The sequence below is a fragment of the Fusarium verticillioides genome, chromosome 7, assembly GCF_000149555.1.
Source record: "Fusarium verticillioides 7600 chromosome 7, whole genome shotgun sequence".
Lineage (NCBI taxonomy): Eukaryota > Fungi > Ascomycota > Sordariomycetes > Hypocreales > Nectriaceae > Fusarium > Fusarium verticillioides.
In genome coordinates, this window is record NC_031681.1 from 268,793 (window position 1) to 292,394 (window position 23,602).

The 23,602-nt window shown below is 50.0% G+C and overlaps 11 protein-coding genes across 11 annotated transcripts; 6 read left to right on the top strand and 5 right to left on the bottom strand.

Annotated features, from left to right (window-relative positions):
- Positions 1–244: 244 nt before the first annotated feature.
- FVEG_15898 (hypothetical protein) lies at positions 245–1,508 on the top strand (the record flags this gene model as incomplete). The annotated part of the gene is made up of 6 exons (XM_018905127.1): positions 245–308; positions 358–527; positions 573–654; positions 707–926; positions 958–1,172; positions 1,219–1,508. The coding sequence occupies 6 exons, from the start codon at positions 245–247 to the stop codon at positions 1,506–1,508; spliced, it is 1,041 nt and encodes a 346-aa protein (XP_018752157.1).
- An 18-nt stretch (positions 1,509–1,526) lies between these two features.
- FVEG_06596 (4-coumarate-CoA ligase) lies at positions 1,527–2,232 on the top strand (the record flags this gene model as incomplete). Its single annotated transcript, XM_018894979.1, has 3 exons — positions 1,527–1,805; positions 1,861–1,964; positions 2,019–2,232. The coding sequence occupies 3 exons, from the start codon at positions 1,527–1,529 to the stop codon at positions 2,230–2,232; spliced, it is 597 nt and encodes a 198-aa protein (XP_018752158.1).
- Positions 2,233–4,025: 1,793 nt separating this feature from the next.
- Positions 4,026–4,777, bottom strand: FVEG_15899 (hypothetical protein; the record flags this gene model as incomplete). Its single annotated transcript, XM_018905128.1, has 2 exons — positions 4,026–4,186; positions 4,285–4,777. The coding sequence occupies 2 exons, from the start codon at positions 4,775–4,777 to the stop codon at positions 4,026–4,028; spliced, it is 654 nt and encodes a 217-aa protein (XP_018752159.1).
- A 533-nt stretch (positions 4,778–5,310) lies between these two features.
- On the top strand, positions 5,311–5,637 carry FVEG_06597 (hypothetical protein; the record flags this gene model as incomplete). The annotated part of the gene is made up of 1 exon (XM_018894980.1): positions 5,311–5,637. One exon carries the CDS (start codon positions 5,311–5,313, stop codon positions 5,635–5,637), a length of 327 nt encoding a protein of 108 aa, XP_018752160.1.
- Positions 5,638–6,404: 767 nt separating this feature from the next.
- FVEG_06598 (serine/threonine protein kinase) lies at positions 6,405–7,296 on the top strand (the record flags this gene model as incomplete). The annotated part of the gene is made up of 3 exons (XM_018894981.1): positions 6,405–6,582; positions 6,627–6,919; positions 6,964–7,296. 3 exons carry the CDS (start codon positions 6,405–6,407, stop codon positions 7,294–7,296), a joined length of 804 nt encoding a protein of 267 aa, XP_018752161.1.
- A 1,264-nt stretch (positions 7,297–8,560) lies between these two features.
- FVEG_06599 (hypothetical protein) lies at positions 8,561–11,781 on the bottom strand (the record flags this gene model as incomplete). The annotated part of the gene is made up of 4 exons (XM_018894982.1): positions 8,561–10,864; positions 10,907–10,972; positions 11,039–11,168; positions 11,213–11,781. 4 exons carry the CDS (start codon positions 11,779–11,781, stop codon positions 8,561–8,563), a joined length of 3,069 nt encoding a protein of 1,022 aa, XP_018752162.1.
- Positions 11,782–15,158: 3,377 nt separating this feature from the next.
- Positions 15,159–16,918, bottom strand: FVEG_06600 (hypothetical protein; the record flags this gene model as incomplete). The annotated part of the gene is made up of 3 exons (XM_018894983.1): positions 15,159–16,187; positions 16,240–16,530; positions 16,583–16,918. 3 exons carry the CDS (start codon positions 16,916–16,918, stop codon positions 15,159–15,161), a joined length of 1,656 nt encoding a protein of 551 aa, XP_018752163.1.
- An 851-nt stretch (positions 16,919–17,769) lies between these two features.
- On the bottom strand, positions 17,770–18,609 carry FVEG_06601 (hypothetical protein; the record flags this gene model as incomplete). Its single annotated transcript, XM_018894984.1, has 3 exons — positions 17,770–18,033; positions 18,100–18,387; positions 18,436–18,609. 3 exons carry the CDS (start codon positions 18,607–18,609, stop codon positions 17,770–17,772), a joined length of 726 nt encoding a protein of 241 aa, XP_018752164.1.
- A 210-nt stretch (positions 18,610–18,819) lies between these two features.
- On the bottom strand, positions 18,820–19,392 carry FVEG_06602 (hypothetical protein; the record flags this gene model as incomplete). The annotated part of the gene is made up of 1 exon (XM_018894985.1): positions 18,820–19,392. One exon carries the CDS (start codon positions 19,390–19,392, stop codon positions 18,820–18,822), a length of 573 nt encoding a protein of 190 aa, XP_018752165.1.
- A 407-nt stretch (positions 19,393–19,799) lies between these two features.
- Positions 19,800–20,422, top strand: FVEG_06603 (hypothetical protein; the record flags this gene model as incomplete). Its single annotated transcript, XM_018894986.1, has 2 exons — positions 19,800–20,220; positions 20,274–20,422. 2 exons carry the CDS (start codon positions 19,800–19,802, stop codon positions 20,420–20,422), a joined length of 570 nt encoding a protein of 189 aa, XP_018752166.1.
- A 2,588-nt stretch (positions 20,423–23,010) lies between these two features.
- Positions 23,011–23,602, top strand: FVEG_06604 (hypothetical protein; the record flags this gene model as incomplete). Its single annotated transcript, XM_018894987.1, has 2 exons — positions 23,011–23,217; positions 23,273–23,602. The coding sequence occupies 2 exons, from the start codon at positions 23,011–23,013 to the stop codon at positions 23,600–23,602; spliced, it is 537 nt and encodes a 178-aa protein (XP_018752167.1).

Consider the following 23,602-nt stretch of genomic DNA (forward strand, 5'->3'; position numbering starts at 1 on the left):
CCCAGATAGCGTACAGGGCGAAGGTAGTAGGCCTCCTGTCACTGTATGTTAGACTGTGAAAACTTAGAAGTGTCGCTGTATTTGTCTTTTTATATATGCCTCACTCCTACTTCTGTCATCAAAATTCTCCAAGACCCTGACATCTTCTTATCTAGTTCCTCTCTTAACTGTTTTATTTTCGCCGCCTTTATCGGTTTACATTCTGAGTATATTATCCATCAAGAAGAAATTCCGAAAAGACGCCATGTTGTTTTTCTCTCGCTACGAAATCGAAATACCCAACGTGGACGTTTTAACCTATTTGTTCAGTATCTTGTCAGAATGCTCGTGGCTTTAACTTGTTGACCTTGATTACAGGATCTTCTGCTATTCGAAACGATGGCTTTGTCTTTCTCGATGCAGAAAATCCGACCGATGGAATATCTAAAGAACAGTTAGAAGAACGCGTGAAAAGGCTTGCTGGTGGTCTTCGCAAGACCATTGGGTTGCAGAAGAATGATGTGGTTCTTGCATTTACTGAGAATTCTGTGCGTTTCAACTTATTTCTGCAAGGAACATTCTAATTGCCACAGATAGGGTACCCCGTCATTGTACTAGCAGCGATCTGTGCTGGGGGTGTTTTCACAGGAGCGAGTCCTGTATACACCTCAATGGGTAAGGGGGTCGAGTGCCATCACTCTGATGAGTCAATACATTAACATATAAGCAGAGCTGACCCGCCACCTTCAGACCTCGGGAGCAAAATGCATCTTCACCGACCTACAGCGCCTCGATACAGCCGTGCAGGCAGCCAATATCGTGGGTCTACCAGAAACATCCATAGTTCTAGTTGATCAGACCAGCGAAACCAAGCCTTATGGCTACCATGGGATATATGGCCTGTTGGACGTTGTTTACTCCTGGGAGGTTATCCATGACCGAGAGGTGTTGGCTGATAAGTAAGTTGTCCCATTTGAGAAGTAATCCATCTCTTACCAATTTCAGGACTGCGGTTCTCAATTTTAGCAGCGGTACTACCGGAGATCCCAAAGCATGCATGATAACCCACCGCAACCTTGTTGCAAATTCGGAACAGCAATTATACCTGGATAATGTCGCCTCCTCGAGATCGCCAGATTCAAAACGCACTCCTCCACGCATACACTGCGCCTTTCTACCACTCTATCACGCAAGTAAGTTCTCCAGATAAATATTTGTCCTCTACTAATGGCAGATCAGGCGGTTTAATCACTTATTGCATCATGAACGTTCGGTCATACTGCACAACTGCTATCATGCGAAAGTTTAATCTCAAGCTTTTTCTTGATACAATCCAGCGTCTCCACGTCACAGATCTGCTGCTGGCTCCCCCTGTTGTTTTAATGCTGACCAAAAGTGATATCATATCTCAGTATGATCTCTCCAGTGTGGAATTGATGTTTTGCGGGGGAGCCTCTCTCCAACCAGACCTGTCAAAAAAGCTAGAAGCCGTTTTCAATAGCGGAAAAGTCCACCTCCGCCAAGGATAGGGAATGACAGAGGCCACAATGGCTGTCACTCTGTTCGCCCCAGATGAATTTGATGTCTCGCATGCAGGTGTTGGATATCTCGTTCCGAATATGCAAATTAAGATACTCAAAGATGATGGTCAAATGGCTGGATACGATGAAGAAGGAGAAGCACTGATTAGAGGACCAAACGCCTTCAAGGGATATTACAGAAACCCAGAGGCATCGAGGGAGATCCTAGAGGGTGGGTGGCTCAAGACTGGAGATATTGTCACGATGGACAAGGGTGGACTCTTAAAAATTGTCGATCGCAAGAAGGTCAGTACAACCCTGTCATCGAGTGTATGTGATGTGATTTTGACAGCTGATACAGGAGCTCATCAAAGTGAAGGGCTTTCAGGTAGCCCCCTGCGAGATTGAGGGGGTACTTCTCGAACATGAGCATGTCATAGACTGTGCAGTCGTCCGAGTGATTAGGTCAGTATTTGCTTCATTTGTAAGGGACTCGTGGACGCTGACTCGATATCGTAGAGACGGACGAGAACATCCACGAGCATTTATTGTACGCAGCGATAACAAGATCACTGGTACAGATATCATGGAATTCCTGGAAGCGCGGCTCTCAGCGCATAAAAAGCCTACTGGAGGAATCGTATTTGTGGATGCCATACCTAAATCGCCGTCGGGCAAGATTCTGCGTCGGATGCTACAAGAGCCGGCATCTAGAGAAATAGCTCATCTCTAGGCTCGGAGGCTTGTACATGACAGCGTCACGAGACGGAAGCTTGGCATTAATAGACCTTCACAGTATCATGTTGATTATTAGTTTTATTGGCTAAATAGTGCCGAGAGGCTATGTATTAAACGAAACCTAATTTATTCATGGCTCTGATGGATACGCTAGGAACGGGCCATTGACGCCCGAGGTGACATTGCCTCGTGCCGAATAACCTTGAATTCATTCGGGCCGATTTGATCTAATATTCGGGCTCTTATCTGCAAAGCAGACTGCAAGCTGACCCTAAATCCGCGATTTTATAAAGCTGAATGAGAGTATTTGAAACAGTAGTGCATACGCACCTGAAGCTGGAGAGAAATTCTCTAATACATGGTTATTGCATCAGAAGAGGGCTCAGTGGTCTGGCATAGTTGTAGTGAATCAGAAATATTTCAGTGTAGTGTACCAGTATAATAAGACAAGAGTAGTAGTGCGATAGACTGATTCGGTGATGAACTCAGTGCCACTCTTCCCTATGTTCCTCCGTAAGGAAACAGCCAGTGAAATATCCAACCATCGGCTCCAGTCTACCGAAGAAGCGCAACCACATCATCATCTTTACGCGATGAGAGTGTTCCCGTAAAGGAAAATGACAATAGCATCACGAACCCCGGAGGTTCCACTGCAGCCAATGTGTCAACTCTGGCCCTAATGGAGACAGATTGCCGTTGAGCCTGTTTAAGATACCCCGGATCCCCGGCAAGACACCCTGAGTCGGCTATTGGCTCATCTTTAACCCGACCATATAAAATACACCCGTAGAATGGAACTTTGCTGTGGGTTGTCTTCGATAGTGAAAGCACAAGCCTTCTCTGTTTGAAGTTTTCCTCGATTTTCTCTTGAGTTCTTATAGTGTTTATCGGTATCTGCACTGAGAGTCAAACCATATTCTGTAACCTAATTGCCGTTCGTAATGATTGGTCCTGTTATCTCTTGGAAACCCTTGGACCATTCAGTAGGGATTCCAGCAGCCTTGACGAGATTGGCAATTGCGATGCCAGCGGAGTGAGATTCCTAGACAGTCACAGGATGACGCAACTGCCTGCCGGAAGTCATGAGCCTACCCTGGCGCATGCTTTGCTAATGGGCGCGTGGTACTTGTTTTCCGATACCACTCTAATCAAGGTTCTGCCGCGAAACCTTGTAAAATCCGTCTCGCCAAACAGTTTGACAGTCCAACCGGCAAAGTAGCGGTGGACCTATGCAAAGCTAATATGCATTGCCTTGGCCTCGCTGATGGAAGCTTCCGGAGTGGCACGTGTCATCTAGTCGTGCTCGAGGTGTTTGCCTCAGGGTGACGCCCAGGAGAGTCACGTCTGTTCTTTAAAGAATTCTTGCAGGAACTCAGAAAGTGTACTTTTGCTGCCGAGATAGCGGCGTAAAGATGAAAATTCACTAGTTGCATGAAGACATGCATGATATGAACATTTGGTATCATGACTACCCCGTTGACCCGTCCACCGTAGAGGTGCACCTTCCTAATGTCCTGGTGAACACGTGGAAGTCCATATTTCCATTAAGCTTATCACCGTGACCAATGACTGAGGGCGTGTCGTCCAAAAAGGGAATAAGTGTGATGGTAAGAACTCTGTAGGTAGGAAGATGTCAGTGTTGGTTCGGAAAGGTTGGGAATGACTAACCTCAAGAAAAGGGATAACCGAAATCAGCGTCCGGTCGGCATTGAGGCGGAGAAAAGAAAATGACAACAGCTAACTCGACGACCCAGACACGAGCAGTGGGTTTTGTTGCCCCGTATTTGATCATGCTCTTGGCGACACAGATGCAGCGCGCTCGAGCGGCTCGTCAGTCACGAAATCGGGACCACGGCCCTCGTTTCGCCAGATACGACGAAATTCCTCCGGAAGGTCTGCATTCAGAGAGGAAGAGACTCTTGTACATCCCTTATCCTTTCGGATACGCTCTGCGAGCCTGTCAATCGAACCATGGATCACGGCACCAATCAGCCCACGGTGAAGTTTAAAGGAAACCACTCTGGATGATTGCCAGAATGAAAGTGACCGTTAATGTACTTTGTTGCAGCTTCGCCAGCTTCATTGCGCACCTTGAAAATGTTGGAAAGGAGGGCGTCAGGGATAGGTGAGGTCTCAGGCACGTTTCCGAGGCCTACGTCAGATGTGCCGCGACCACAAGATGGACAACAACCGCCATCTGCATCAGCGGAGGGAGCCTGTTCTAAGTCACTGCCTTTGGAATGGGCATCGGGAGTAACGAGGGGGGTTCTCTGTTCTCCCTGCAAAAGAATTCCAAGTCGTGCTTGGCCTTGGCAAAAGACATTTCCAGGTGTTCCATTTTGAGGCGTTTGGCTTCGCTGGGAGGACCGTTGTCGGGGCGCCCTCGTGATGGGACCCCTCCTGCTGATCATTGAGGAATAGGTGAAGAGGAACTGGACTGTAGAAATAGTCTTTCTCAGATGGCTATGCGTGATGTTGTTTTGGGAAAACCTCAGAAAACAATTTGATGCAGCAGCGAAAGCCTTCTTTACATTTCTCATTTTTGTGGGCCAATTTTGCTAAAGCTTTCAGTGGCCGCCACTTCAGGCTTCGATTGAGCGAGTATGTAACGTATGTTCAGTGCATGGATTGGTAGAACAAAGCTTTCAATGAGACGAACCCGTTTGCGTACCAAAATGGAAACCAGTCAAACAAACCCTGAGCACCAAGCAAGATCAATGTCCCCGCTTGGCATCAGATTATGCTAGTTTATCGTGACGGCAATATCAATAATGGCGAGTTGATGCAGATGATGAATCAAAATCAATATTTCGAACCGATAACATTACGGTGGACAAAGACAAAGACATGAAGGGATTTGACTCAGCAAGTTAACGTCCCCGTAAGCTCGACATTAACGCTTACCATTCGTTGTAGGATTAAGGGCCAATGAAAGGAATAATAAACGAAAGCTTAAAATTACGCCAGAAAGGTTAGATGCTTTGGGACATACCAATTTGGCAAACACAAGGACATCTACCCTATCTCACAACAGAATTACGCAGGCTTTGCTTGTCCGGAGACGGAGTCAAAGATGATCAAGAAGGATGACAACAGTACATTCATCTCGTACCAACGATGGATATACGGCGCGCCTTACCTATACAACGTCTACTGGAAGGACTTTTGTGAACTGGAGAACGGCAAGACTGAGCAGGATGTTACGGATCCACTGGAGGAGGGATGGGAACCTGGAGCACGTGTCTGTCAAGAATCTCTCACGAAAGCATACAGGGGCTGCGATAATGAGGGAACAGGCGGTTCGTTGCGGGGAGGCTGTCTGGTGTATGAGTTTCAGGCAAGGGATAAGGACAAAAAGGATGTTCTTTTGACTTGGTCCCGCGGCGGAATTCCTGTTTAATTGGTTAGAGGTTGCTGTATGATCATCTTTTCCCGCGATCAGCAAACTGACTAGGCCAAGCTTTGATGCAATTGACTACTATCCGTTTCTTCTATTGACTGGCTGTGGGGAGACTGTTCTTGATCAACGTGGACGATAAAATGAGGGGAATTCCAGAGCAATCTTCAAGCGTAGCCAATCAGTTAGGAGGTGACTGGCGCCAAATCCAACCCCACTGTCACCTGACTTTTGCACTATAAACCTTTGGCTGGCGTTTAGTTCTAGGCCCCTTTAACAACCATGTTTAAAACAAAGCTCCTCCGGCCAGGTCTTCGTTTTCAGCACTCGGCCAAGGAAATTCCTATGGTCTACTGCCTAAGCTATTCGACTGCGTCAACTCCGAGATCACCCCGCGCTTTTTCCCGTAGTGGCATCGAGATAATTGACTCTTCTGTATTAGTGGAAGAGGAAAGGCTGCCCTTCTACAGGCGTCAGGACTACCACCCCGTGCGCATCGGCCAGGTGATCAAAAAGACTTATCAGGTAGTAGCAAAACTGGGCCACGGCACGAATTCAATTGCATGGTTATCTCGAGATCTTAGGTATGCACTTCGTCTTTGTAAGTCTATCGCTGACATCAAGCCAGAGACGGTAGGTTCTGGGTGTTAAAGGTCCATATCAATATACTTAAACATAATCAGGAGCTGATTATATATAAGCACCTGTCTAAGCTGAGTCTCGACCACGCTGGTCGGGAGCATGTACGAGAAGTTTGGGACACATTCAAGATGAGGGGTCCACATGGTGAGCATGAAGTCTTTGTTATGTCACCCTTGGGGATGAGTCTTTGTACTCTACAGGAATTGCAGAAAGATAGAGTCTTCCAGCAAACTCTTGTCACATCTGCTCTCGACCAGACATTGCTTGGGCTCAATTATCTTCACGATGCTGATGTGATTCATACGGGTAACGTTCACCCCAACTATAACATAATCCAGCTGACAGTGCAGACATTCACTCAGACAATCTTCTTGTTGCATTAACCGACGATTCGATCCTCTCTACTGTGGAGGAAAATGAGCTTCACCGGCCCTCAGCACGAAAGTTTGTCGACGATACGATCATTCACGTCTCGCAGTATATGCTGGGAGGTGCTGGGGCTCTCACAATCTGCGATCTCGGACAGGCACGCATCGGCAAGGTGCACCGGGGCAACGCAATGCCGCTACCATATCGTGCTCCTGAAGTCATTCTCGGCATGACTTGGGGTAATTCGGTGGATGTTTGGAGCGTGGGCCTTTTAGTAAGAGACTTCCATCCCGTTCCCGGCAGGACTGACCACCTTAGGCCTGGAACCTTTTGCACAAGCACGGGATCTTCCGTGAGTACGACAAATCTGAAGAGCTTAATGATGCTTATCATTTGGCGGCGATAACTGCGCTACTTGGACCACCGCTGGATGTTTTCCTCAGGAAGGGCGACAAGACGCGCAAGTACTGGGATGCTGAGGGGAAATGGCATGGCCCAGTTCCTCTCCCGTCTAAGGGCGGGCTGCAATCTCTGGAAACGAACTTGTCTGGGGAGGATAGAGATCGATTTATAGAATTTATGGGCGGCCTACTTACCTGGCTTCCAGAGGATCGGCTTAGTAGTGCCGAGGATACTTTCACCCCTGGCTAAGGGGAGAACTTGGCGTTGAACAATAATTGCATAAATAATTCCTGCTTTTAAGAATGTGAATGGAGTTATTAATGTCTATCTCCGCGTAGTCTAGGGTGTTTGCGCTGCACAACTTGGGACGTGGCGAGAAAGCCGGACTGTTTCATCCTTTTTAATCGGAAGAGAGACGGAGGTGTGAAGCCGAACTTGGGTTCACGGAACGGAGGAGACCCGAAGACTTGGGCAAAACCCTTCTGACTGTAAAATTGGAAATCAAGTAGTATTTCCGCACTAGGATTTGGTAGACTAACATGAGAAGAGTCTCGAGCTTAAGCTGGAGTGATGCAGGTGCCGAGGCTTCTAAGAAAGTGTGGAGTGAGTTGTTGGATAAACTATTAATAAAGTCACAGGTTATGTCTTGTATTTAATCTTAAGATTTAGACCCGTTTTGACTAGAATCTAGATAGGTTATTGAGATCACTCAACGCGTGGTGGAGAGGCATATGGGGGTCAAGTCCGATGAGCCCAGACTCTTATTGGATCGCATCTGAGGTCGCCTTAGGATCTGCGACCACGTCACAACAGTGAACACTTGCTAATGCAGTGAAAGGTTCTTCTCGCACCCTCACTACCGAAGCTGGCGCCCAAACCGCTGCTAGTATCCCCACGAACACGACCGAATACCATTCCGCTTCACCCCCACCGACCCGAACCCCTTGCGCGTAGTGGCTGGCCTGGGTGATGGTGGCGCAGAACTTCACTCCTCTAGCGCATGCAGAGTCCACTCCATTTCCGCCTTCAGAACTCAATCTGCGCCTCTCCCGAAACAGGCTGCCGAGATGGGGTCTCCGCCACCAAGATCGCCACACCCCGCGGTGCCACGCCCTGTTCACAGGTCTAACTTTTGTCGGATTAGACTTTGGTACGAATCCACGTGTCCTTCTTCACGAAGCACGCGTCTGTGGTGTCGGTCCAATAAGATGGGGGTTCGTGTCCGAAATAGGGAATTTGTTCCTGGAAGAGAAAGGCTAAGCCCATGTTTCTCCGTCGGCAATTACGCTGCTTGGGAGGGCGAGGACAGTAGATAATTTGATGAATAGACGATAAAAATACTGGGGTAAATTGTTACAAGATTCGAGGAATAGTGAGGACTTGTAAAAGCTATCGTAGCTTAGACGAGCTTGATCGCATTGATCTCCAACATACTGTTCTCCTTTCATATGCGATCACCTCAGACATTCCATACCTCACTACGACCCCCAAAAATTTACTTCTCTCTCATCCATCACTTCTTCCTCTCCATACCCTCCCAATACCCATCGTGATCAATCCCACGTTTCCCCTCAAGCTGAACGACTCGTCGGCTGCGGCGAAGAGTTTTGAGTACATCGTCAAACATTCGGACATTAAACCTCTGTCCGGAATCCGAGCCGATAAAGTCGGTGGAAGTTTCTTTCGTTTTAAAGTCAAGCACCCCCATATCGCCAAAGATGAGCAGGCTTGACCTCTGTCGGGTCAGAGCAACGTTGAGACTCCGGGGGTTGCCCACAAACAATGGGCCGCTTTTCCTGGTCACGCATAGAGCAAGGACCACGATCTGGGCCTCACGGCCTTGGAACGTGTCGAAAGTCGAACAAGCAACGCCTTGTAGCTCAGGTTCCTTCTTGAATCGTTTCCCGATACTTCGAAAGTTTGCCCGGTACGGTGTGAGGACGGCGATATCGGCTGGAGATAGCTTCAGCTCCCGGATCATGTCGACAAGAAGGTCTGCGATGAGGTCCGCCTGTCGGGGATTGAGGCGGGACTCACTGTCGGGATATTTCCGGATTGGGCAGTTCCGACAATCAAAGAAGACGGGCGCAAGGGTGTTGGCGGCAGGGGCGGGGATCTTGTACTTCTGCTCAAGGTACTCCTCCACATCAACACCGATGGGGAAGTTTGTGATGCCACACATAGGGCTGTACTTGAAATGCGGTTTGAGACTGGTGTACACGGTGTCCAATGAAAGGTCGAAGAGATCTTCCGCCATGCGATGCTGGGTGTAGAGATGAAAGACTGGCCAGCCGAGGTGGATGAACCATGAAAGCCAAGAGATTTGTCCGAATCCTGCGAATCGATTGGTGGGCCAGCCCCGAATCGCGTGGTGGTCACTCCAAGTTTCCCACGAACGCTTTTTACGGCGGATTTGCAGCAACTCGAACGCGGTAGACAGCACTGGGGCGAGTTGCATGGGGTCGCCGATGGCAATCATGGGCCGAGGCGTATTGCCATACACCAGTAGGCCATCTGAACAAAAGAGCGTGGCTGCTTCATCAAAAACAACAGCCTTGGCTTGGTTGTTGAAGGCATTGTAGATCCAACAGGCTGATACCACAGGTGTGGTAGCGACAACATTGGCACATCCGAGAACAAGTTGCATGAGCTGGCGAACAAGTTTCGCATGGTTGTCTTGCTTCTCTTTGCCCTGGTACTGAGCAACGGAGGTAACTCCCTGAGCAAGCTTTACCAAGGAGCGGAACTTGGAAAGGCTCGCATCAGATGCGGAATCGGAGGTGAGTGCGCTGAGTCTCTCGTGAAGGTCCAACAGTTCGGCGTTGTCGTTCAGGGTCATAGGGGGTACGGCGGTTGAACCCAAAACCCGCAAGGTCCACCAGCAAAGCGAGTGCTCAAACTTCCACGGCGACGGGTTCCAGGTACCGTGTTCCGGGAGAGGCTTCCCGAACAAGACTTTGTTGCAATTTTCGGTCTCTGTATTGAGGCTATACCCACGAACCAACATCAGATGGTTGACGTCGACACCACGGTCGATGAGATTGGTGGTCGTCTTGGTGGCGATATCTTGGATTCGTTCGAGGATATTGTCTGTGGCGCCGTTGGAAGCCGCACTGACATAGACTTGGCGAAGGGAGTGATTGTGACACATGAGAACCACGATGGCTGAAGCGAGATGAGATTTTCCGGTACCGGGAGGACCCGAGACTAACCCGAGGCCAAGATGAAGTTTGCTAAAGTACTTCTGAACTCGTTCTCTATCATCTTCAAAGACGTTCTCGAGGCATGCGTCGCGAATATTCGGGGGCACATCGCGGAGGAGATCGAAAGGAGGTATGGTTGTCTTCACTCCATCCTTTTCAAGTTCCCAAAGGCCTTTCCCGATCAAGATTTGGTTGAATACAAGTCTCTTGAGAATAGCGAGATGATCATTCTTCATGACAGTGGGGAAGACCGGTCCGTTGCTGAGACTGAAGATGCCGTTGACACGCTGGGTGTCGCCATGAAGGCCAGACTCCAGGCGAACCTGTAGATTTTCTCGTCGAGATTCTTTCGCTGTCTCATAGTCGTCATACGCGATGGGTATAAAGTCGTGACCCGGGCCTGCGGATGGCCGAGTGAGGCCAAGGGCGATACGATTGCGAATTTCAACGCCGTTCAACTCATCACAGGTCGCGAAAGTCAAAGGAACTGCTTCCCAGACGACTAACCCATTCTTGCGCTTCTTCTCGTCGCGCTCCTTCAAGGTGAACCTGATCCTGACTTTGTTCAGATCTCCCCGAAGAGCGCGATGGGCGGCGCGCCAATGCTCAGGCTCCTGGTCATGTTAGCTGAGTCTTTTTGGGATCGGATTACTCACAAATATGCCCTTTGGTTCCAAGAGACACACAAAATTGACGGTGTCTTTGATTGGATCTGTGCCGACCTTCTAGATCAGCGCAGGAGGTTCAAACTCCTCAATCTCTTTGAGTTTGTTGTCAAAGTCCCAAACATCCTGAACGTGAGTCTGCGTAAGGGCAGTGTCGCGCTCATTCTCATTCTTGAAGTGGACGGTTGGGGGAAAGGCCTTGCCTCTATTGGCAGGGATCTGTTTGCTGTATCGGTCCATGTCCCACCAGTGCCTGTGAATGTTAGACTGGCCTTGGGTGAGGGTTGAGATACTCACTGCTCGCCATATCCATAGTCGCGGGGGATGAGTTGGGAATTGATGGTGCTGGCGGCGCGCGTGATCTCAACGCTGGTGGCTTCAATGAGGAGGGTGAAAGTTTGTCTCTGGAGAATATCTGGTAAAGAGGTGACTCCGGCGATCGGAGCGTGTTTGTTGACCCAGTTGTCGACAGCCTCGTTTGCTCCATGAAATGGGAGGCCAAAGCCAGTGACTGTGGTGCTTGCTTTGCAGTTTATGTCGATGATCTTGTATCCGCTTGCGTCCTCAGGGAGGTGGTTGCTGAGGGCGGACTTTTCGTCGGATGTGAGGTCGTGGAAAGTGAGGGTGAAACCACGCGGTGGGAACTCGATTGTGATGTGATGCAGCGCCGACTCAGTCATGGTGAGATCCGCGCTGTACCAGCTGAAGGTTTCGCGGTTTGGGTCTCGGAGGAAAGACAAGCGCAGTCCTTTGTTGTTGAGATTAATGATAAAGTCGGGAGATGCCGAGATAAGTCTCAAGGTAGCCTCATCCGCATCCCGAATGATGAGATCGCACGGGAGCTGTTTGCGATGAGGCGTTGCCATGATGATTTTGGGTGCGTGTGAGGTGGTAGCAGGCGTTAAGAGACGAAATGAAGAATGGGAAAATCCACGAGTGAAGAGATGTTTTAAAGGAGGCTGTAAGCCGTCTCCAGGAAGTGGGGCGGGTGTGGTTACACGAAGGGTCACCCCCAAGAGAGAGCTCAAAGAAGAGCCAATCACAAGCGAGTGAGAAAGGCAACACTCGGGTACTGTACTGGGAGGGGGGTGGAAAGGTACGTACCTGGAAGAGGCGCTGAGTCCACTAACAATCGCTATAGTCCACTGAAGGTCACCAAAACTGATCGCTCCAGTCAACCCAACCCCGACTTGAGGTGTGAGTGGAGCAAGGTACATACCTGAGAGTCGAAAAGTCCAAATTCCCCCAGCAGGCGACCAGCCCACTGAAGCCCACTGGAGCCGATTGAAAGCCGACCCGGTTATCTGGAGTGCGACGTTGACCACAGAGCTCGCCGTGTCAAGACCGGGTTGGCCCCAGAAAGTTAGTGCAACTGCCCTCTACGCCGGGGCCCTGAGATGTAAGAGCTGTACGTGGAGGCTGTCTCACTTGGCGGGTCTTACTGACGATTCGAGCAGCAAGCAACACTGCAGATCACCAAAGTCAATGAGTTCGATGACCGCACCGCTCGATTCAAGGTCGCCTTCCTCCACAGCGAAGACTCCAGACTCGCAGTGAACGCCCCTTTATCGATATCAAGTGAATCTCTTGGTTGACTGAGGCACCGCTGCATGTTTTTCAGTGCCGTCGCCTCTACTCCTCCACAGCCACCCGCAGCACCGACCCTACATCAAACACGAGAAGAGATACGAAAGACGAAGTGGAACGATACGGCATACCTGTCATTGATAGCAAGAGGATCGAGAAGCTCACTGAGGGACGCCGCACCCTGTGGCCACTTTGCTGCTGCCGCTACCGCTACCATTGCCACTGTCTCCATCGATCCCGCTTCTGCTTCTTCTCATGCCCCTCTCCCTCCCTCTTTTCTTCCGTCACCGCCTCAGCCACCCGAGACGCTACATCATCTCAACCCACAAAGACAGAACGACGTACAGACAAACATAGAACATCAGGCTTTTGGCATCATCACATATCTGGTCCTGACTCTTCATGCACGACAACAGGGCCAGCAGCGACTTCTCCGGGTGATGAGCAGCGTTCTCACGCGCCTGTCAAATTCGATGCCTCGGTGACTCTTACAAAGTGACTTGCTCATGGAAGCATTGACCCCGAAATGATTGTTCTGGTGACAATTGAGAGGTGCAACGATACATCGGGTTCAGAGGGAGAGAGTCGTGTGACTTTGGCCGGCATCAGTTACCTCTGCCTTCACTGCATCAGTTCTACCGCGAAACCGCAGAGACTTCATCGCACATCTCTGCCCCTCATGACATCTCCGACCCTTATGATATTGGCCGAGTCCCGCATGATCAAGAGAGACCGTTGTGTCAAGCCCGGATAGCAGGAGTCGTCCCCTGTTTACATGTTGGGGAATCTCGTGATAAAAAGGACAACTTTCTCGGAAGGACAAGTATTTTTGCTGCTCCGAAGAGGCCAGGCGTGGAAATGAGGTTACAGCCGACCTCAGTAGTCAAGAGACGTCAAGGCCCTGATACGGAACTCGGTCCCCAATGTGCGAGGCGCGTGGTGCGAGCATTGGACGGAGCAATACGATTCGGGACATAAACACTCCGCCCTGCTTCTTGCGTTTCTTTTCTCTTCGACCATCATCATCGCAATCGCGCCCACAAACACCTTTCATGTCTCCCACTCAAGACCAACAAATGTCTGAAGCACATCTCTCCCTTATATCAGTCTCCATCATTTCCACCATATCTTTCAATCAGACCAATACCCCTCTCCCCCATGGTCATTGCAGTGGTATAACTGCTAAAACTGCTCTGCTCTACTCTATCGCGATGCGCAGTATGGAAGACTGGTACCGAGAGTGTCTTTATCCATCTCGCGGGTCATGAGCCAAGTCGAATCCTTGTCAATATTGCCTTATGTGTCAATACTGTTTGCCAGGCGTTGATCAACCTGTCATGCACGCTGTGAAATTCGACAATCCCGTTGCCTCTGTATCATTTCCCTCGACCCTGGAAACCACAGGCCATTCATCGATATCTCATCTCATACCGCACTAAAGCACACAATGAAGCAAACAATGAAGCAAACAATAAAGCAAACGGTCATGACCGGCAATTCATGTGCTGATTCACCAACTGGAATGCTCACCAGGCACTAGGATCACATAAATTATGTTTTCTCCAAGTTTGTCAACTTCATCTTTCGCTATCCATCAAAGCAACACAAATAACAGTAAGCATCATCAGCGCTTTCAACATCATCCTCACTAATATGTCACAACAGCTCCCTTACAGCAGTCACTCTTTTAAGCAATGAGCGCCCCGAACAACAATCCCCCCCCCAACAGGATCGCTTGCCGAAAAGCAAAGAGACGCCGAGGCCGCCCCATGCGCTTCGTCCAGCCGAGATATGAAGAGAGTGCCGATTTTATCGCCCAGATCACAGCTGATATTTTCTGGCGATGACGGTTCGGATCAGATTGCAGCGGATCAGATGGCGGCACGTTGGGAAACACTGAAGGGAAAGATGTCCGTAGACATGGTTGGCACCAGGGAGAACAGTGACGACCCTCTCGCGGATTCCTCCGACTCCTTCTTCGCTTTAGAATGCGCTCGCCCTCTGTATGCTGTCCCCAATCACGGCTACGGTTTATGAACTCGGGAGACGGGCGTCTTCACGACCTCGAGCGACCCTATCTCATGGCTGCTTGCGCACCGGACGAGTGAGGTCTTGAACCACGTCGCAAGTTCCCATGTCAAAGGGGCGCCGAATAAGCCCGCCCAGACGACCATCAATGCCTGCTGGCTGTGAAGCAGACCGGTGATGACAAGCGACAGGGGGCATAAAATCCAGCAACCGGCATTATCGACAGACAACCCCCATCCACATCAACACCTCAATTCTCGTTCCGTCGGTTGGAACTCCATCTTTGTCCAATCATCCGGTAAAGTTTGAACTTGCGATTCATGCAGATCATAGTAGGTCCCTATGCCGTCTGCAAGAGAACAGATTGGAGCTGAGGAGTCATCGCAAGGGCTCCCCTGTGCAATCTATCTGGTGCGCTGGTCTAGTCTAAAGGCGTAGCGTGTACTTTCCTACTCTCCCTGTCTTCTCTCCCATCCCACTCCCGTCCACTTTGAACCTTTCTCTCAGGTACAAACTGAATCAGTCGTGATTGGCACCAGCCTCATACTGACTTCAGCAACAGCAGCAGTCCACCGCCTCCCAAGAACGCCTGCCAACAGACGAAGGGGATTCTAGACAGGTCCGAATGTCAACAGATACCGCAGCAGCGAACGGATCCAGATTCTGGCCTAGGTCGTGCCAGGATATCTAGAAGGTAGACACTTTCATCCATAATCAGAAATGAATGATCAGGGAATCTATCCTGATGTCGGTAAATGATGTCAAGGATCATTTCCACTCGGTGAGAGAGCCAATTCTCATCTGCCTCCAGTCGCTCTCGCCACTTGACCAACTGGTCTGCCGCAGCCTCATCACCTTGCTCAATCACATCGAGTGCCTGATTTTGACGCATCGCTAGCTCAAAGGCGTGCTTCTCGAGCTTAAGTTCGACCAACACTGGATGATAGGAGTACTGGTGGGCTGCTACAAGGTGTTTCAATCCAGCGGTTTTAGAGTCAGGCCTCCAGAACTTCTTGAACAACTGGAACGATTCGTTAGAGAGTCTTCGATCCTCAGGTGCGAGAGGAAACTTGATGACCTGCCGATTCTCGAAGGGAGGATACGAGTCGATGATTGCTGATCGTGGTCGCTGCAGGCTACAGGCATCTAGTAGCTGAATATAACGCTGCTTGTGGAGCCCTTCTGGTTCCGTAGCGCCCGAGTCCAAGGTCCGTCGAAATGCTGCGTTGAATAGAAGAAAGCTCGTGATAGGGTGTCCTTTGAGCATGCTTATCAGAGCATAGAGGTCTGTCCAGGTATTATCCAGTGGGGTCGCTGTCATCATGAGACAGGCATTGAACTGTTCTCTTAGGGCAGACACAGCGTGATATGTGCAGCTTCGGTGGTTCTTGATAGCATGCGCCTCATCAAGGATAAGCCATTCCCCTATTGGCTTTCTAGGTTCCTGTTCGTGGATTCCAGAGAGTAGAACGAGCATTGGTCGCCTGGGGGGCTGCGTGATGATACCCTTCGTATAGTCGTCGATGCCGCTGAGGAACTTGCGGGTTCGGATAACTTCTGCAGAAACATAGGTATATGTTGTGACCACAACCTTGTACTTCCATAGATCCGTTGGACACAAAGCGTCCCCGACAAGACAAACGGCCGGCATCTGATCCTGTATTGTTGTCAGCATTGCACGTAGAGGACATCGACATTGAAACACATACTTGTTCAAAAAACCTATCGATCTCGGCCATCCATTGACGACAGCAGGACAACGGAGCGATAATGACACAGGGACCCTTTGCGCTTCCACTCTTCGCCATTGAGACGGAGATTGTGGCAAGAGCAGAAAGAGTCTTACCGAAGCCAGGGGGATCAGCCAGAATCATACCCCGGAAACGAGAATCCTTCTGCCACAACGCGGCTGCGACGGCACGGCTTTGTCGGTCGAAAAGTCGGACAGTGTCTTTCAATCCTGGGATGGGGCCAGGGTTAGGTGCACGGTACTTTGCAACCTATAAAAAGTAACATCAGCAGTTGGCAACTTGATTTGATCGGGGGACTCACAATGTCATCATGAATTTCGTCAAAGAAACGGATGAATTCTTGCTCGTTGTAGCCCGAAGTGACAGCCAGCGCATCAGTCCACCCGTCCTCGAGACCACCGTCATCTTGATCCTCATCTTCGTGTGCATCAGAGTCGCTGATGCCTTGCTCGTAGTCCTCATCGTTGTCAAAACTGGGAGTCTCTCTCTGCATCACAAACCCATCGCCCGGTCGGAGCCCACCGATCCAGTTTTGTGAAGTCTGCGCCGGAGATTGGGGCTCAAGCTGCTCGAGGCGTTTGGCAATCGCAGCAATCTCGGCCGCAGCCTCAAGAATAGGGTCTTGCGGCTCGTTCATGATGTCGCCAGATACCGACAATGTCAGATCTCCGCTTCTCGTGATCGTTTGTGAGCTTTGGACCTTGATGCCGTACTGCCTCGGAATGGGTTAGCGACAGCGCGTAGAAAGCGAAGAATTCACTGAAAAAGAGTGAACACAATGGAGAATGAGTGATACATCGAAAGCCCCTTCATGTAACAGAGAAGAAGAATGTGAGATTGAACGGGGCAGCAGTAAAAGGTAATGGGAACAGCAATTGGTGCTGACTTGGGTTATGAATCGGTGGGAAACATACTTGACAGTGACAAAGAGTGATATGAGGCAAGAGCTCTTGGTCTTCTGATTCTTATAATGCAAAGCTCGTGTCAAATGAGGCTATTGCGGACGCGTGCGCTTTGTGGGAAGTCGGATCTCATACCTCGTGAGGCGTGCTGAGGTTGGAGAGAGAAAGGTGAGGCTAAATTCGGGACCAGTGGAGGACCATTATCGAGGATCAATACAGTGGGGCTTCGGTAGTGTCTGAGCCATGATGGAGAAAGTCCTCATGTCAAAGAATCAAGGGGATCATTTATGAAGAGGAATTGAGGTATCTATAAAAACAAACAGCTTAATTGCCACTTATCGGATACCACGGGGGTGATCTACGTTTTCTCACGGCCGACCTCAGTGAAATAAAGAAAGGTACTAACGGGATTCTTTCAGTTCTACTTTACAGTGTCTACAAACCACATAAAAAGAAGCACAACTTCCAGCTGCACCATGCCATTCATGCTCAACTCTAGGTCAATGGCACACCTGTCTACCGTTTCATCATACTGTCAAATACCATTACCACTGAGATACCACCCCCTGATTGATTCCGCCGTCGCTCACAAATTACCGGATTCGATGGAATGCAGTATTTTGTCGATGAGCGCAATGATGTCCTCGTTCGACTGGGCCGCGGCACGTGCAGTAATACCATACTGGACAGCGTGAAGAGAAGCCACCTGTTCAAACACGGATGTAGCATAGGGGATATCGGTCGCATTTCCTAGCTTCTTCATGAGAGCATTCATGCTGGTGTGCTTGAGAAGTGCTCCATGCTGACCCGCAACAGATTCGACAGACCTGTTTGCGTGGGTGACTGAAGCCTGTAGTTATGACTTCAGGGATAAGAGGGTCGTGGCGAAGTTTTGGGGGGTGACTGGCTGGGATACTGTCGGCTTGTTGTTGATCGCTTGCTGCAGCGGATTGCGAGGACAGTTGTTACTGTACCGCTCACAGAAAGGCAGAATCGCCTTGACTTCCCGCAAGACAACATCCTCATGCGCATCAGTCGGAATGAGGTCAAGGCAAGATTCAAGAAAGAATAGGAGAGCGTTGCGGGGTAGGATATCCCCCAGGTGGTGCTCGCCTTCGAGTTCAGTGTCGACGTCGGTACGAAGGGCCTTGTGAACGGTCATGATGAATTCAGGGTCGATGCCGCGGAGTTTCGAGTTCAATCGCTGACACCTTTGTTAGCCCGATGCATGTATGAAACGAAAAGCACTTACTGCTACTTCTTCGTGTAGCTCATCAGACTGGGCTCGGGTGAGGTCACAGCTAAAGTCGAAGAACGCACTCTCACCATCAGTGCGTGTTTGTCGTCCGTATTTCAGATTCACCCTGCTGTCCTCCACAGTGGCCAAGAGCATATTGATCAAAGACTTGTCTTTCGCCCCCGACATAATGAACGTATGCCATGTGAGCACAAGCTTGCTCGCAAGGTGCTCTGGCTGAGTTACCACGAGTGGGTGAGCGTTGAAAATATTCTCCACGAGGCCGGGAACAAGGGAGGCCGTCATGCGAGTCTCGCTCGTCTTGTCGAGGGCCGCAGCCTTGCGACAGTTCTGACTCAATGCCTTGACTCGATTTCTTCTGTCCCCGCCGACGTCCTCCTAGAACTCGGAGTAGAAGAAGATGGCCTCGCCAGGAATGAGTGCGGGTGAGAGCCGTCCGTTGAAAAACTTGCATCCGACGTAGAATTTGGCTTGGGGGTTGAGCTTCTCAGAGACCGGAATGTAAGCCCGCAATGCGTTTTCGTCACGTCGAAGAATGACGGGGTCTGTCTGCTTCCCCTTTCTTTTAGTTGAAGTGCTCTTGGTAGAAGTCCCTGTGTTTGAGTACTTTTTGGGGTCGTCTCCGGGGACCAATCCCACCTCGACGTATTCCTTGGTGACCTTTGGATCACTGACGAGCTCTGCCCCAGCGGGCGCCTTGGGACATGGAGTTACAGCAGGTCCATGTGTCGGCGGCTTGTATTGTTCATTTGATGTCTTCATCCGGCCGCTTCCGGTCTTTTCCTCTTCTCCTGCGCTCCAAAGATGGACGCGTTGAAAGGGGATACGTACATTGACTTCCACACGCATCTGAAGATGGTCGCGATTCGTGGCAAGATCCCAGTATCCATCCTCGATTGGCTGATGAGATAGAGCCCGATTGGAAGGCCCAGCAAGATTGTTGTCAGTCATGTCGGCCAAGGATTCCGAAAGAGAGTGAAGCCAGGTATAAAAAATGGCCTTGATAAAGTTTCAGTTGGCGGTCAGAATGAGGGAAATAGACTGTTGTCTTGAGTAATCAAGGAAGAGTCAAGTTGTCGCTGTTACGTGGCGAGATGAGACGTAAATTGTCAATGTGGTATGGCGTACAGTTGGCGAGAAATGAAGTTGAGTCGCTGTGATTCTTTTCGTTGCAGTCACGTGGCAGACCCGTAACCCAGCAAAGTAAACTGGAGCCAGGAGGCTCGAGAATCAACACACATGTCCCTCTCATAAATTCACAAGTGTGGCTTCTTTTCCCTCATACACACGCTTTCCATATACGCGCCACCACCAGGCGGATTCCTCACTCTTTCTACCTTGAGAAAAGCCCCACGAAGATGGCCCCCCAAGATCCAGGCTTTGCGAATGGCGATCTTCAGAGACTCAAATCGCACCTCTTGGAACTGGAGCTCGCCTATGAAGAAGTTCCCGCTCAGCGACCCCAGGGAAGAGCCGCCAAACAGCTAAAGACAACCTCTGCACCACTGTCTGATACCAAGGAGGCCATCATTGAGAAAGTCGATTCAGACATGAAAGCTATCGCAAACAGTCTCTTTACCCAGCGCGAAGACTCAAACTTACGTCTTCCCGCCAGCAAAGTCTCAACCGATCTCTACGACAAGCTCAAGGAGATTGTCGACAGTGATCGTGCCTGCACGCAGGAGGATATTGATCAAATCGATGCACTCCTCAAACGCTTTGTCCGTCAACTTGACCCAAGTTATCCATTCCCTGAATACCAGGACGATTCACTCAAAGGTAAGACTCTTTGCAAGATTGTCGCCAATCGGACTATAGCTAACCTTTTACAGGCGGCGAAATGGATGTACAGGATGTCAATCAACCTGTCAATGACGATGTCGATGGTGGCTTGGGAACGGAAGATCAAGGTGCTCGGGGCTCGGACCCCCAAGACGAGTCGATGGGAGGAATCGAGGAGCCTATGAAAGATGAAGAGTAAGCGACATTGTCGGATTCGTATGACAAGGCTTCGGCCAGGCCCAGTTAGCAAAGTCTCCATTGCGTATCTTGGAGGAATGGTGGTGCCATCGTACTACAAAAGGGTGTGGAAACGGATAAAGTCATGGGCCATAAAGACAGGGTCTGCTGCATTGACCTGGTCAGTCTTGGACGGTTGGCAATCTCTCTGCCTGTGGTAATTGAATTGTTTTCTAAACTGATGTACGGGAAGTGATGGCCCAAAGTTTAAATGTTGCTGGACAAAGAGTCATATTGTTTGTCTATCTCCTTTGTCTCAACCTGCGTCCATGGGCCTTTCGAAATGTGGCTGTGTGAATCAAACCGTGCACCAAACGACCGAGGTTTACCCGGGAACGAGAACAAAGGTCGACCCTCTGTGCTCACATTTCTTTTCTCCTCAACCATTATCACCACACATCTCTGCTACTCTCATCACGTCCCAAGCCCACTATTTTCATTGCATCAACACAATCACTACCGCTACCATATCTGCCAACCAGACCAACTTCACTGTCACACCCCCCGCGGTGGCTTCGCCGGTGTGGCCAGTACTGCCAGTATCTCAGAGGAGCCAGATCCAAGGGTGGGGAATGTCGATCGAGATGCTCTCTTTGGCTCCTTTTGGATTGAAGCAGTCATACATTCGCTGAAACGTTTTCATCGGCTGTTGAGGTCACAATTCTTAGTGCCGACGGGTTGTTTGCATGCTGACCGCGTCAGGCAACGGAAGCCAAACAAGTCAGAAACTCAAAGAAGCCCGCCAAAGACAAAGAAGCGGCCGAAGCTCCAAAGAAGGACACGAATCCACCAGAGAGGGTGAAGATACCGAAAAGAAGAACGCGACGACAACTTGGGCACTGCAACATCTGTCAACGACTACGGCAAAGATCATTTCGTAATCGTGAGAGTCTCCTCAAAGCACCACCAGCGAAGTATTCAAGCAAGACTTGCTCATGCAACAGTCTGATGTCAAGCGCACGTCGAACCACCACCACAGTGTTGATACCAACGAACAAGTGGTCGTTGGGAACATTCAAACACGACCGTCTAATGCATGAAGAAGGATTCTACATGGCAGTGTCGTCGCCGACTAAGCCGCCCGCATCCACCAACAGTCACCACATTCGCCTCAACATTGTCGAACACACTTCAGTGGCCACGTTAATAGCAACAGAGCTGGGGGCCATTCAGCAGCCATCACCGCAGCCACCCTCAGGTGAGCATGTTGTGGTCTTTTCTCCTCAATCATCTACCACAACCGTCTCTGCTGGTCTGCCCGTCGCCCAAGTCTTCTTTTTCTCATTGCACCCAGCACCACTACAGTGTCTACCAACGAGAACAACAACCACGTCGCCATGCCCATGCCGGGTGGTGGGATCATGGCCTTCGCGCACATACGAAACATGATGGCAATGTCACGAGACCCCAGTCCTTTATCAAATCGATGACACTGTATTGGCAAGGACAACGACACAGTGAACATGCATCATTCTTTCTCCCCAAGAAACCTCGAGACTCGACTGCTACCAACTGTCAAGATATTAGATGCAGGAAATGAGGATCGGACCGTGAAGAGACTGATATTGCTTACCGGGCGACAAATGAAGAAGAAAACGCGAGGTATCCTCGCAGCAAGGAACACATAACCTTGGTCAACTTCACTCTTATCAAACACTTACGAGTCTCTGTACCAGGATTTAGTATACCATGTTCAAACCCAGGTCACCGCTCAAGATTCAGTCCGGCCTCCTGCTTTGACAACCGATATAAGTGGCCTGTACTTTCTTGACATCATCCAGCTGCGGCCCTTTTGTTGTTCGCAGCTCAATCTGAAAGGATCGTAGTGGCGAGATGGGCATCACCAGTTTAGCACACACCTCGACTACGGCTATGTCTGAAATGGGCACGAAGACGACCCTCTCCCATCCCTCATTGGCAACCATCGAAAGCGAATGTCTATGTCGCGATCTCAGAGGACAACAGAATCTCAGACATTCCATCATGATTCACGGCAGAGTCCAAAGGCTTTCCCATGCGAAACTTTACCATGCGTTGAACGCGACCTCTGATTACTGGATCAAGCAACCTGGTATTTCTTGATTCTGACCCTTATCGAAGCACTTTCGCTTCATCCTCTAATCACTATACCAACCCGTCCCACAGAGGTTCCTACCCTCCATCGCCTCAACCCAAAACAAGCTCACAATCACCTCAAATCTGAAGTGAATCTTCACTGGCAACCGCTGGTCATCCAGGAATTCTATGCCCAAGGACGATGACGCGAATCCTTGAAGGAATTCCAACGCGGCTCTTCATGACCGAGGATGCTGCAGCGCTGGGCGCCTCGCAACCATCTCCCAAGGCTGGCCCAAGAATGACGACTCTCAGAACGTTTCTCTCTGACATCCAACATGACAAGCATCTTTAACATTCGCCACCTTTCAGCCCCGGAACGTTTCTGGAGCGAGTCTTACGGCCTCCTCTCATGATCTCAGAGACTGAACACAAAGTCTTGCTTTACTACCATCGATGGGAGAGGCGAGTGTGGATACTGTTGTGAACACCGAGATGGCCATAAACCGAGGTTGGGATACTGCACAGTGGGACTTGGGTAGAACGATGCTCACCACTACTCTGTTATGGCTCGAGGCGACAATCTGCGGGCCCGATCTGAGGAGCAAGTGTCTCGCTGACCGCATTTGGTGTGTCGCTTCCGGCCGTCATAGTCGTGGCAGTCTGTTTGTGGCCCGCCATCGTTGCTTACCGGAGCTCGAGGTGAAGCTCCTTCGAAAAGAAGGAGGAAGCCGACGTTGCATATAACACCGACCAGCTGCTTCAGAATCGCGTTTCGTTCGAATGGGACCTACAGCTCCAGGATGTCAAACGTCAAGTCGACACTGTCTACGACCTCTTGCCATCAGCCACCCCAAATCTCCTCTTCCGTTGTCCAGGCCGCGAAATCTTGGAGCTTGGTGCCGGCGACAAGGCATTGATGATGAGTCCTCACATATCGGTACTTTTGTCGCAGTATCGTCTCGCTTCTTTCAACAATTCACATGTGCCAGCCTTTGTTTACGATGCGCCGTGGGGTCGCTTTCTGGCTGCTCTTGAGGATTCTTTGGCGTTCATCGCTGGACTTTACCCCCAGTATTCCAATTGA